This window comes from Microtus oregoni, unplaced genomic scaffold (genome assembly GCF_018167655.1).
Source record: "Microtus oregoni isolate MIOR12 unplaced genomic scaffold, Mior012 000038F_ref0000394, whole genome shotgun sequence".
In the NCBI taxonomy this organism is placed as follows: domain Eukaryota; kingdom Metazoa; phylum Chordata; class Mammalia; order Rodentia; family Cricetidae; genus Microtus; species Microtus oregoni.
In genome coordinates, this window is record NW_024543097.1 from 12388688 (window position 1) to 12403379 (window position 14692).

The 14692-nt window shown below is 41.0% G+C and overlaps 1 protein-coding gene across 2 annotated transcripts in view; it reads right to left on the reverse strand.

Moving 5' to 3' along the window:
- Man2a1 (mannosidase alpha class 2A member 1) overlaps positions 1-14692 on the reverse strand; it is a 170133-nt gene that overhangs the window by 82264 nt on the left and 73177 nt on the right. For both annotated transcript variants that reach the window (XM_041631797.1, XM_041631796.1), the window contains exons 8-10: positions 13756-13933; positions 8100-8293; positions 4127-4309 (exon numbers count right to left, since the gene is read on the reverse strand). In XM_041631797.1, coding sequence (XP_041487731.1) covers positions 4127-4309; positions 8100-8293; positions 13756-13933 — 555 coding nt within the window. The remainder of the gene's footprint in view (positions 1-4126; positions 4310-8099; positions 8294-13755; positions 13934-14692) is intronic.

Below are 14692 nucleotides of genomic sequence, written 5' to 3' on the forward strand. Positions count from 1 at the left end.
CATATAAAAATATAATGTATATAGGTTGTTAATGGATAATCATCATCAATAATAATGGATAATCATCAATAATAGTCAAGCTTGTAGTCATGTTAGTTAGATTTTCTAGATATATAGCGATATATTTCAGTTAGATAGGCATTCTTCATATCTTTCAAAGACTGCAGAATATGGCATTTAATGTTTTAATAACTTAGGGCTTTTCAGGACAATGAGACATGTCTGCTCCTGGCAGCACCAATCTACTGCAAGAGGAAGATGGGCATCAAAGAGGCTCGGTATGGAGTTTGATAGCCATTTGGGCAAGAAACTGCTCTTGCCTGGACTGATGCATAAACTGGACACAGAGAACCCGCAGAGAGAGGACTGCAAAACTTGCCTAAAGGTGAGATGGTCTTTCGGGGTTCCTGATTCATGAGAGTCTGCGAGACATTCTGCAGGACACAGCAAAAAGTGACTGAACTGTCTTTGAAATTTCCTGCTTCCTGGAAATGTCTGTTGGATACTATGGGCCTGAAGGCCGAAGATGGATGCCCTCATGGTACAGAGGAACTTTGGGTGACTGTCCAGGCAGCAAGATGTCTCTGTAATTTCTAGAGCTTTGGATTTCTTGTTTGCTTAGGTAATATTATATTCTTCTGGAGTCTTTGATGGAGTTAAAAAATGGATAGATAGTTATAGTTTTCCTTAGTTATGATAAAAAATAAAGTAGATATAAATATTGTAACTGTAATTCTTACTTGATAACTATTTTGTTATATGTAATTTTACTATGTTAAAGTTAAAGCCTTTCTTTTTTGTTTAAACAGAAAAAGGGGAAATGATGTGGGAGTGATTTCTTATTAATAAAGAAACTGCCTAGGCCCATTTGATAGGCCAATCCTTAGGTAGGTGGAGTAAACTGAACAGAATGCTGGGAGAAAGAAGCTGAATCAGTGAGTCGCCATGATTCTCCCACTCCAGACAGATGCAGGTTAAGATCTTTCCTGGTAAGCCACCTCGTGGGCTACACAGATTATTAAAAATGGGTTAGATCAATATATAAGAGCTAGCCAATAAGAGGCTGGAACTAATGGGCCAGGCAGTGTTTAAAAGAATACAGTTTCCATGTAATTATTTCAAGGCATAAGCTAGCCATGCAGGCAGCTGGGTGCCGGGGACACAGCCCACCATTCTTCAACAGGCTCTAGTTTATATCATTATCCATACAAATTTTTCGGCATGCCATGTTTGCCCTTCGTATTAGGTGTTCTCAACAGACTAAAGACCAGATGACTGAAGGTAGTTTAGTTAAGGAAATAATTCCTTCAACCCACGCTTGTTTCTAGTAGCTGTATGCCTATTTTAAGCAGACAGCTAAACCTGTAGAGTTATGTTTGACAACAGCTTAAGCAGACCATGGATCAAGCATATTAAACAGTCCTGATTAGAGTGAGCTGAAGGCACCATTGATGCTTGCCTCTATTCCACATACTCCTGGCGTCCTAATGAGATGGGCACTAACATAGGATGGAGCATTCCCCCAAACACTCCTCAGAGATGCAAAGCTGCCCTGATTAAAACAGAGCCAAACGGAGCCCAGCAAATGAGTTCAAGAAACATGGGGCAGAACGAATTGTAAACATTTAAACCTCTCATCAGTGTGAGATTTTTCAGTGCCTCAAATATCTTAACACGAGCTCGGCCTATTAACACAGAACATGGCCCAGAGAACACGCATTCGGGGATCACAGCTTTTCCATTTACGGTCACAGCTGTGTTTGAACAGCTGGTATCGTGCCTGTCGGTCAACAGTTTCATCTGTGCGTTTGGACACTCACACTCACCTTGCTACCTTTCTCCTGATACTGTAATTACAACATAGGAAAAGCCGAAAGACTTTTAAATCTTTACATAACTGACTTTTTCCCTTCTATAAGCAGCGTTATCGACATGTGACCCTACATGTCCATCCCACTGTCCCAGGCAACTTTTTTTTTCATGTTATGATTAAAATTAACCCTCAAATCAGTGACGGGGCATTCTCTTTCTCCATCTTAAACAACCTGGCCTCCAGAAAGAATTCTAGGAAAACCAGTGCTACACAGAGAAACCCTATTTAAAAAAAAAAAAAAAGAAAGAAAAAAACCCAAAAAATAACAAATAGGCAAATATTTAGCTACTGCTGAGTGCACAGCTCTCAGGCTCACCCTGGGGTAAGAGAAAGAGGTTGGAAGGGCCTGAATCCCTTGGGCACCGTGGAGCTGGCATACTGACTGGGGTATCTACAGCCTTCTAAAATATGACAGGAAGATAAACAGAGCAGGATTAATCCTGCTTGGAATCGCTCTTAGTAGCCATCAGTCAGTCGCTCGCACGACTGTTCGCAGGGACATGCCTGCCAACATCTGAATGAACAGCAGTCAACAGTGTGAGCGTAAGAAAGTGCCAGTGCTAGCTGCCTCTTTGTCTCTAATTCTCTTACATGTGTTTTGAAATCTCTTTCTTCAAAGTGTCTGTGCTAATGACTTGATAATTGTTTACGACTTCTCGGTTGAAGTGTGAAGCACTGGCAGAGTAAATTCACAAATGTCAAGAATTTGAAAATGACTGTGTCTTTCCACCTCCTCTAGTAGGCCGTGCTGCATAGGCCTAGTTTATCAAGCTCCAGTACCAGAACCCACACTGGGTACCTAGTGCTGGCCTCCTATAAAAGACAAGAAAGAGACAGAGAGTAGACAAAACTTCAGTGTCTGATGGCAGCCACAAAGAACAAGTGGGGAGAGCAGGAGCATGCCTATCCGTTGTCCTGTGAGTCCAAGACTTACTCAGAAGTCCTCCATAAGACATAGGCAAGAACAAGGATAAGCAGGTACTGACCTTGCTTTCCACCTGCTTTTTATGAGAGAAACAGACAACGCTGCCACGAATGCCAGCTCAACCTCCGTACAGAATACACACAGGAAAACGGGATTTTCGTGAAAACTGAGAAGACATGCAAGGTGCTACTTTAGACATACTTTTTGAAGGGCTCGAGACAATAGTGAGCCTTTAAGAAAAATCTATTTCCTCTTTGTTTCTAGAAAACCAATTAAAATATTGTAACTAAGAACTTTAGCCCTTAGCAATGTCAACAACAAACCAATTGTTTAGTTCTGATTTGACATGATCCACAGACTTCTCACCTACAGGAATAGTTATGAAACAAATCAAGTTCCAAATGTATAAGAACATCACAGCATATGTCTGATGATTTTAAGATATTACAAAGTATAGCATCTTTTATGTGCATTTTGTAGCACAAGGGATTACACTAATAGATCCCATGCATGGTAGACACACTCCCCACCACTGGATACAGCATCCGTGCACAGCAAAGAAATGGTAAGAAAACCAGAAGAAACCACAGTCGACAATGGGTAAGCTGTCCTGTCCAGTGTGAAACCCTCCCCGTGTAGGTCGATCTCCATACCTAGTTATCCACACTGACACAATGATAGAGGTCCCCACCACTGAAGGTCAGCCTTTCCACTGCTGGGAAGCACAGGTTAGAAAGACGGCCGTTCCAAGCCACAGTGTACACACAGCTTCAAATTCTTCAATAGTCTTTAGTCTAAAAATTCTTTAAGTAACCGAGTACCTGTGTTCTCGATTGAGACCCTCCATGAAGATCCTTTATCTCCACCATTCTCACTTCCAACTGCTATCACCACCCATACACAACTGACTTCTTCCACCCTTCCTTGCTATCCTCGTGCCTTTACGTCAAGCATCCATGAACAAGTTGGCGTGAAAGAAGACACGACTGAGCTGCCTGATAAAGAAGATAACCTCAACGGTCAAGCTGTACTCAGGAGAAAGCAGGACTGCCTTTAAGACAACGCCTAACATCTGGAGACCGAAGGTGGGAGCTACAGCTACCATGATGCTTTCAGAGTTCTGGAAAATTGGTGATGGTCGGCTATAGGAATATATAGAACAAATAACACTATGTATGTGATCTTTTATACACAAGCAGCTTTGTCTCCAGATACACAAACACATGCGCGTGGGCGCGTGCACACACACACACACACACACATGTATACAACTGTATGACTCAAGTAAAAAGATTTTACTTGAATCTGTGTTTCGATAATTACATTACCTGGTACCATAATCCACGACCACCCAGTCTTTCGCAGTTCCTGTGATGGCATCGTGATGCTGAAACAGTCCTAAGTTCCTTCTGGCTTCTGTCAGTGTTGTGTAGTGTGGTAATGAGAGGAACTTATTTATCTTGTATTTCTGAGCTTGCTTCAAGGCCAAATGGTAAAGAATTTCAGCAGTCCTAAGTGCATAAAAGAGCCATTAATGTATTTTCTGAAGCAAACATTTGAGCTTATAATCATTAATGCCTTTGTTGCTGTTGCTTTTATAGATGAGACAGGGTCTTACTATGTAGGCCAGGCTAGCCTTGAACTCATAGAGAGCCACCTGTCTCTGCCCACACCCACCACTAGCCCCACTGATACTGGGTTTAACAAATACACTACCATGCCTAGCTCACTGATGACTTTCAAATATACTGTTAAAAAGAAATCTACAATGTTAATTCATTAAACAGATGATACTAATGATAAAAATTCTGTATATCTAGTTAATGTATTTAAGTTCTCGATCACCAATGAATACTGTGTTTACAATGACCCTGGAAAGAAGCCAGAGCCTATTGGTGGAAGGTAGGGCCAATTGTACATAACACAGTGAGAAAAATGAAAGCAGGCAGAGTGAGAGACTGGGCCTGGTGTGAGCTCATCCCCTAGCGACATAATTTCTCCAACAAGGCCACACCCCAATTCTTCCCAAACAGTTCCACCAACTAGGAACTAAACATTCAACATCTATGAGCCTACTAGGACAAACTACCACATAAAGCAAGTAACACAATTGCTGTAAGTTGATGTAGGAGGCATAACAGAGCAAAGCCAGGCTGAAAGAGATATATACAGAGAGTAGGCAGAGTCAGAGAGAAGCCATGTAGCCACCTGCATGAGACAGATGCAATGGAACTTTGGCGTAAGCCACAGCCACATGGCAATATACAAATAAAGAGAAATGGGTTAATTTAAGATGTAAGAGTAGGCCAGAAATATGCTTAAGCTATTGGTCAAACAGTATTGCAAATAATATAGTTTCTGAGTGATTATTTCTGGTCTGGACAGCCGGGAGTGAATGAGTGGCCTCTGCCAACAGTAAGTGAACTTTCTTTTTAAGTTTTGCTTTGTTTTTCAAGGTCAGTTTCTACTTTGTAGCCCAGAGTGGCCTCTAACTCCTGTAAATCCTCCTACCTTAGCCTGTTAGGTGCTGGCACAAAGTACTGTATCTGTCTTTTTCATATGTTTTAAAGACTTTGGGACAAGAATGCAAGCTTATGGTTTTGAAGATAGTCTCCAAAACAGGTTAATTTTAAAATGTTATTAAAGGCAACATGGACCAAAAGGCCTAAGAAGTTTTACATAACAAACATTCTAAAGAGAATGGATAAAGGCATCTTAAAATGTATCAATATTCAGAAATAAAGTACATATTAGAAGTCCTTTTTTTGTAAAAGGTTATGAAGCTATCTAAATTGTAAAAATATGGAAAAGATAAATAACCACCATTTCTAATTTCTTTTCCAGACTCATGCCATGGGAATAAGCAGGTCAGAGTTAGACAAATCATAAGTATGGTCACTTACATTTTGGTAAACATTTCTGATTTGGAAAACAGTGAACACAATAGAGTAGTTCTCAACCTTCCTAATGATGCGACCCTTTAATAGTTACCTGTGTTGTGGGGACCACCAACCATAAAATTATTTTGTTACTACTTTATAACTGTAATTTTGCTATTGTTATGAATCATAATGTCACTATCTGATACTGATATGCACCCCCCCTTGGGGGGTCACACCCCACAGGTTGAGAACCATGCCACTATAGAGTTATCTCAAAATATTCCACTCAAGATTTTGAAATGATTCTTCTCTCTTGTGTGTAATGTGTGCTAGGAGCTAAACAGAGAGCTTCAAACACTTAAGTAACACTATAGCACTATATCAGACTGTCAGATCTGTTTTCTTCTTTATACCTCTATTCTTTTTTTTTTTTAATTTTTTTGAGGCAGGATTTCTCTGTGTAGCTTTGGAGCCTGTCCTGGCACTTCCTCTACAGACCAGGCTGGCCTTGAATTCACAGAGATTCCCCTGCCTCTGCCTACCGAGTGCTGGGATTAAAGGCATGCACCACTACTGCCTGACTTATACCTTTATATTTTTATCTACACTTTACAGATGAGAATGGAATATTACTGCAGATAACAAACTTGTTTTTACATAAATTAATAGACTCAGAAATTCAAAACTACCGTGTGCTTTTTGCTTTGCCATGAAACATTATTCAAAAATACAGTCTTAGTCAAAACCACTGTGCTGGAATATATTTCATAAATTAAGATATTCACAACTCTCTGCCATTAGGAAATAAGTAACACTTAAATGCCACTAATTCATTGGTATAAATCTTTATACTATTCATCATTTATTACATCTTATCATCAAAAATCTATAATAGCAGACATTACTTTATGGATATTTGTTCAGTGCACGAAAACTATTTTATAATAGTATAAACATAATACATGTAATAAATATATGATAATATAAAAACTCTTCTTTCATACCTAAGATATTTTCTTAAAGAAATTCATGATTTTTAAAAAAAATGTCTTTCTAAAATGTACTGACAAGACACTAACACATGAAAGAGGATGGGTAAGATTTAACTTGATTTTAATCGCAAGACTCAGTTTGGAGGGCCTGGAGAAATGGCTTGATGGGTGGTCAGAGCACTAGCTCTTCCAAGAGGACTTGGGTTTGGTTTCCAGTTCCCAGCATCCACGTGGCAGCTCATAACTACCTGTAACTCCAGTTCCAGAGGATCTAATATCTTTTTCTGGCTTCCGCAGGCATCAGGCACACATATGATACACATAAATACATACATGTAAGCAAAAACAGATGTATACATAAAATTAAAAACAAAAAAAAACCTCTTTTTAAAAAGGAAATACCATGTTGAGAATAAATTTCTCAACTGCATCATAAGTGAAGGGAAAGAAAGATTTAGGCATCTCAGGTTAGTTAATTTCACAGAATGTCTGTCTGACATGGAGTCTTAGAAACCTGTTTCTTGCCGAATGGTAGTGGCGCATGCCTTTAATCCCAGGATATTGGAGGCAGAAGCGGTGGATCTCTGTGAGCTAGAGGCCAGCCTGGTCTATAGAACAAGTTCCAGGACAGCCAGGACTGTTACACAGAGAAACCCTGTCTCGAAAAACCAAACAAACAAACAAACAAAAACAACAACAACAAAAAAAACCAGTTTCCTAATGTGATCATACATGGCTACAGGCATGTGGATAAAATGCAGACTCCACACTGGCCACAGTTCTAGGGCTCAATTGTAATAGCTCTCACAGGGGACATCACAGAAATGCAAAACTCTGCCGGTAATGATGGTTCTACTTGACATGCTGCTTGATGCTCTTGTGCTTTCTACTTGCATTTCCACAGAATCAATCAGTTCACTTATTCAACCAATCATTTGCTTGCCCCATCAATTTTCATCTCTTTCAAATTTTGCTCTTCTAGCAGAAAAATCACATCTATAGAAAGATACTTAAAATAAACCAGAGCTGAGACGGTGCCTCTGAAGATCCCCCACGTAGAAAATACACTCTATTTTAGAGTGTGCACTTTGAGGCCCACTTGCAGCTGCTGAGAAGCCCTATGTGCCTTTCTGTCTCTAACAGGTACCTGCCAGCAGATCACATGGTGATAACAACCCAATGTGAACACAGAACAGAAACGACGCAGGAAAAATATTTAGAAAAATATGTGCTGCAAATTGAAACAAACACAACTCCATAGCTTGCTTTTCCCTCAGAAGAAGAAAAGTGTGGTGATTTGATCTGACTATATTAAAACTTTGGAATTATATTAAAATGTAGCAGCCCATACAGGACGCATGCACAACTGCTACAATGCTATGATGGCTAAAATGATGAACAAATGGCGTTATCTCAAGGCCTAGTACCGGAGACGCGATTCCATGGTCCTATCCATGCGTTTGTAGAAAGGTCTGGATGTGAAGTAGCCACTCCAGTAATGATCGTCTCGGTCAGCGTAAGTGAAGAAGTCTCCACTCAGGGCAGGGAACAGGGACTGGGCACTCTTCTCAGCTGCTTTTTCCAGTGCATCAAAATAGTCAGATAAAGTTCCAAACTGAATCTAGGAAAGGAAGTGTAAAAGAGGTGTGTTTTAATTATTCACGTGTATCTGAAAGTGATTACTTCTTATGCAGAAAGGAAATATTAATAAGTATTTAGGAAGAGTTTCCAAGTTGGCACAAGTGAGGTTGCACTCATGAATGGGGAGTGAAGGATGCCACTGACTCGGGTACACTCACGAGTACAACGTGGAGGTGGAGGGTGCCACTGATTCCTTCTTTGACTTGCACCACAGCCCAAATTTAACTAAGAGAAAATATGCCTACCTAAACAGTTTAAAGAACTACTTAGATCTACAAGTCTATAGACCCCCAAACCATTGAAGGTTCAAAGTGCTAAAGGATTCAAAGAGTAGTTCAGCTAGAGGTGGACAGAACAGCAGTAAATATCTGAAGGGTGCAGAATGCTCCAGAAATCTGGAAACATGTTCGGCCACAAGGCATCTCACAGATCATACTTCTGACCTCAGTTCTTGCGAGGGAATGGAGAGGCCATTTACAAAGTGACATCCTCTGAACTGAGCGTAAGTAAGCAGCGAGAGTGACAAGAATGGCACGGTTGGTGCCGAGGACCAGAAAAGGCCTGAAGAGACAGAGTAAGATGGGAGGGACAAACACTGGGAGAGTGGAGCACGTGGGGAGGGCTGTGCACCCACCACACTCCAAAGAGGCTCTTGTCCAGTCACTGAGGAGACACCAAGACCTAGCAGAGGACACACAACTCAGCATCTGCTCACAGAAAACGTAAGAAACAGTGAAAACGAGGAACACTGGAGGAGGGGCTCACCCTGATGAAGGGGCTCTGACAACCCCTCGGCAAGCAGCTAAAATCCACACACAGCTAGAGTCAATAAATACACTTACTACGAGGCTACTAGATGTAAGGTTAAATAACTACAATGGCCAATGGTATTTCATACACAGAATATATGAAATTCATAATACCAAAAAGTGAGCTGCGCTCATCCAGAACCACATATACAATGCAATCCACACAAGAGACCAACGTTTTGGGCTTTTTGGTTTTGTTTTGTTTTTGTTTTATTCAGAAATTAGAGAGTTTACCTAGATTTTATATATATAAAAGACTATGTCCTGTGTATCCTCACAGGCCAGTGGTTCTTAACCTGTGGGTCATGACCCCTTTTGGGGGGGTCGAACAACTCTTTTAGGGGTCTCTGAGACCATCGGAAAACACAGATATTTATGTTATTGTTCATAACAGCAGCAAAATTACAGTTATGAAGTAGCAACAAATCATATTATGGCTGGGGTCTCCACAACATGAGGAACTGTATTAAAGGGTCACAGCACTGGGAATGTTGACCGCCGCTGTCACAGGCATAAGTCTACCTTGATCCCAGCTCCACAGCAGTCACTGCACCCTATTCCAGATGTGACTGTGGATCTAAATAGGAAACACACTGAGCTTAACCTGGAGGAATAAGGCACTGTCCAATGCAGAAACCTGTAAGCGTATGTTTGTTGCGGTACCATCTGCCATAGCCATGCTAGGGATTCCGCCTAGATGGCTCTCAGTGGATGAATGGAAAAGAGGATGTGGCACATGCACACAATGAATTATTACTCAACCGAGAGAAAGGAAGAGGAAAGAATATCACCAACAAGGACTATACTGGATACAGTAAAATGGGTGGACCTGGAGATCATCCCGAAAAATGAAATCATTCTAACTCAGAAAGTAATAAAAACAAGCATAAGGTTTTCTCTCATATGTGGACTTTAAAGGGGAAAAATGGAACTAGAAAGAGGGTTATCAAGAGTAGAAAGAGACTCTCATGAGAAAGGAGAAGGGATTAACATGGATAGCATGAACTCAACACCTGACATATGTGTATGAAAACACCACAGGGAAATCCATTATATAGTGCAATACCACACACTAAAAGAAAAGAAGACACAATAGCATCTGACTTACGCCCAGGGAAAGGGAAAATAAGCGACCAAGTCTATCACTCTAGCTTGGTTCTGAGTTCCCCAATAGGGTTCTTATTGCTGGCACAGTAGGAGTAAGGGACTCTTTAGGAGGTGGGACCTATGGAGAGGAAGCAGCTCACTGGATGTGCTCTTCAAAGCAGAACTGGGACCCTCAGCATTCCTCTTCTGTGCCCTCCCTCCATGATGTGCAGCTGCCTCACAAGGGCAGAAACAAAGAGACAAGGAACCTTAAGGTGTCTGGAACTGTGAGCCATGAGAAATCCTCCCTGTGTTTAAGGTGTTTCTCTTTGGCATCTGCCACACTGACAGAAAGCCTAACGCATCATTTAGAAGGATACAACTGGGAGGTGGGCTGTGGAGAGACAGCTCGGTGATCAGAACACTGGCCGCCCTTCTACAGGACTTGGGTTCGGTTCCCAGCACCTTCTGTAACTCTGGGTCCAGGGGCCTCAACACTCTCTACTGGCCTCCTTGAGCACTTCATTCATGTAGTACACAGACATACATGCAACATCCATATAATATGCATGCATCTATAAGCATAATATAAAACTAAACAATGTTTAAAAAAAAAGGACAAAACTGCAAGAAAAACCAATTCTGGAAATTCAAAGTCTGCTTGAGGCTGTGGAGCAAGCCACTCCATAAGAAACAGCAGCTGAAGCACTGAAGTGCCCTGGTGTGCCTACCAAATGACAAGGGACCCATTTCACACCCATATGAATTCACATGGTAGCCAAAGCTCACTGGACATGCTCGAGCAGTTTTATTTGTATTAAAGAGAAACTGAAAACAACCTAAATATCAAAAATTAGTAGAAATGTTTAAAGTAGTGATAAACACTAAATGGATACCAGAGATGCTGGACACAGCACAGCATACCAGCAGAATGAAGAGAATTCTCCTTGAGGGGCAAGGGCCGCACTTCTCTGTGGACATAGGGACAAATACTTAGAAAGTAGTTAGGTATTCTGTGGTTTAGCAAGCTGGTGGTGGTAGCATGTGTCTGTTAGGACCAATGAAGTCTCATCAACACGACTGCCTGAACGCGAGCTGAACAAGGACCAGCAGCAGACATGCAAAGAAGACAGGGAAAAGAGCATGAGGCCTCAACCTACACAAAGAGCTACAGGCAGGGAAGGAATGCTGAGCGGGACCAGTCTTTCAATACCTATACCAACGGTCAGCCCTGAAAACATACAAGCAAGTAACAATATACAGACCGAGCAGGTTACATTTAAGGATGTATATATGTATACACACACACACACACACACACACACACACCAACAATTGATAGAAAAAGTTCATAAATTCAAAAGAGAGCAAGGATGAGTATATAGGAGGGGTGAAGGGAGGAAAAGGAAGATGATGCAATTATAATCTCAAAAATATAAAAAAAAATCAGTTTTTAAAAAGGAATGAAGAGGGTGGTTGAGACTCAAAACACCATCTAAAAGAAAGCAGGCAGACACCTGCGATTCCCTTCCTGAAACTCAAGAACGAGGGATGGAGTGAGAACTCGAGGGTGTTTCTGCAGCAGCTGGCGATAAGTAGGAGGGGCCCTGAGAGCTGCTTTTGGGTGTGATGTCCTAAGCCTGAGGCTGGATGATGCATACAAAGGAGTCTGCTGCACAAAAATAATAATAATAAAAAAAACTTCTCTGCATAATTACACTCTATACAATTTTTTGTATATGTCACTAAATTATTTTCAAACTTGCTTTAATGAGCATACAAGAGAAGAAAAGGGAAAATAACAAAATTATGACCTAATTACTTAAGGTCAAATAGGAAATTAGACTAGAAATCATTCTCACATAAGATGCATTCACGGGGCTCAGCGGATAAAGCACTGGCCAGAAAGCATGAGGACCAGAGTCTGGATCCCCAGCACCCGCATAAGAAAGCCATGAGCGGTGATATGCACCTACAAAGCCACAGCAGGGAGATGGAGACAGGTGAGCCACTGGAACTCACTGGTCAGACTGCTCTCACATATGTAAACTCCAGGTTTAGTGAGAGATTCTGCCTCAAATAATAAGGTGAGGACTGATCAAAGAAGGCACTCAATGTGAACCTGTGGCCTCCACATTCATGCATACAAAATAAACCAAAATATTAAAATAAAAATGATGCATTTAATCTAGATCTTCACATACCCTTCCCTGATCATGGATGTGCTTCACTTGTGAGGATACAGACTTCCTTAAATACATTTTCTTTTCTCAACTTCATACCCTTGCAAAAATTTAATTATAAATATTTGGGATAATTTTTTTTATTTTTATTTTATTTTTTTTAAATTGAGGACTGGGGAGGTAGCTCTGTGTTTGGAGAGCACTGGCTGCTCTTCTAGAGGACCCAGGTTCAAGACCCTGCATATACATGGCAGCTGACGACTCCTTGTAACTCTAGCTCCAGGGGACCTGACACCCTCACACAGACATGCATGCAGGTCAAGCACCAAGCCACATAAAAAGAAATGAACTTACTTGGCATTATAGAGGTTTACGTCATGAACTTAAATTGTTACCACACAAACTATGATCCACTACTAACTTTTCAAACTTTCCACAAGGAGCCTGCACTTCCTCCCACAGGCCTACTGTGCTGTAGGTGCACGTATGACTATGCAAACATATCCAGGGGTGAACTTCCCCACACATGGTTTCTAAGATGCATCTGAAACAAGACTTTGCTGACCACATGCAATATATGTGTCAGACTGAAACTGGTCTCAGTAAGGACTGAGGAAATTCCAGTCTATCCATAGTCACGTCGCTAGATCATAGCTAATTTCTGGTATGATAGTGATACTATTATTACAGCTTTATGCAGAATTCTTACCACTCAGAGATGCATTCTAAAGATGTTGTGGATGAGTTTTGTTCCCAAAGGATGCAGGAGGACGCATCCGAAACAAGGGCAGCCCTGACCTGACAAGCGCTGCCAACTGAGCTATGGCGTTGAAGAGAAGGTAGGTAACCTCTGCTCTTTCCAGAACATTTTAAATTGCCCACAAGTAAAAAAAACAAACAAGCAAACAAACAAAAAACAGTAAAAAAAAAATCACAAGCAAATAATTATTTTTCAAGATCTCTCACTTAGGAAAAATCCAAGTGTACTGTTCTCTGAACACAAGATATTGATAAAACTCATGACATTCGTAACAGCCAGTCACATCACCAAATCACAAGGATGAGACCGCCAGAAGAAAACAATAAGCTTCCCGGGCTGTAAGCAAGGCAGACACCCCAAAAGAGAAACCGTGACTTAGTAGGTACACATTCTCTCTCTAACCCCCAAGCACTGAATGTCCTCACGTAGGGAGAAAGGAAGACTTTTGGGAATGGAACCACAGGGTATGGTAAATTTCTATTATGTGTGAAAGCAAGTGCCAGGGACATAAGTAGAACAGAGATGCTGGATGCTGTGCTGGGGCCTCATTTAAATAAAAGATGGAGGCTCAACTTCAAAGACATCATCAAGAACCCCTTGTTACCTTCACATTAAGATTGGGTTGAGAGTTCATGTAATTAAATAGTTGCTCGTAATTCCTGTACTGCAGATCCCACTCTGTGTATTCACTGAACCGGAAATCGTCTCCCAGAGGAGCCAGGAGAACTTTAGTACGGAAAAGTTTAGACTTTTTCCGGTACTGATCTAGTAGCATTTGAGCCCTGTGAAAGAAAAGGGGAAACCATGAAAAAGTGTATCAGGAAAAGCTGACACCATAGCTCTGTAAGAAGATAACTTAGGGATTCAAGGACATATTATAATGGAAAAGTATCATTAATTTAAAAAAAATAGGTCTAAGACAGACTTTCCCCATCACTTAGTGTCTATTTTAAATGGCCACAAATTCTGATTGTAGGGAAACCATATAGTTTTCCAATAGATATCCCTTTGAAAAATTACAGCGAACAGAGAAGGTAATATCCTAGAATCAACCCCCTTCCTTACCACAGCATTAGAGAGCCGACAGCCCACACATTAAAACAATCTCATGTAGGAAGATACAAGGTTTCTTAACTACATATCAATACTGAACTTGGCTCTACTTAAATATTCCACTTTCTAACTTAATTAAAAAAAATTCTAATAGTCTGGCAAAACACAGAAGTACGCAAACTTTGAAAAAGATTAAAAGGTATAAATCATAACCCATAATATTTTATAGAACTTTATATTTTCTTTTCCAAAGGGATACCCATCCCTGCACCCCTGCCACCAACAGTCCCATCACTGTCACCAGGCCCTTTCTATCAGTAACAGGTTCTGCTTGGGAGCTGAACTTGCTCTTCTTGTTCCCGCCCTCTTGGACTTTGAACCATGACCCTCTAAGCCAACCAAACACAATGTGCTGACTTCAACAGCCTTTACACTTCAGATCCAGCATTCTGGAGTCATGCCTTTTGAGGATGCTGAGTTGGGGCAGC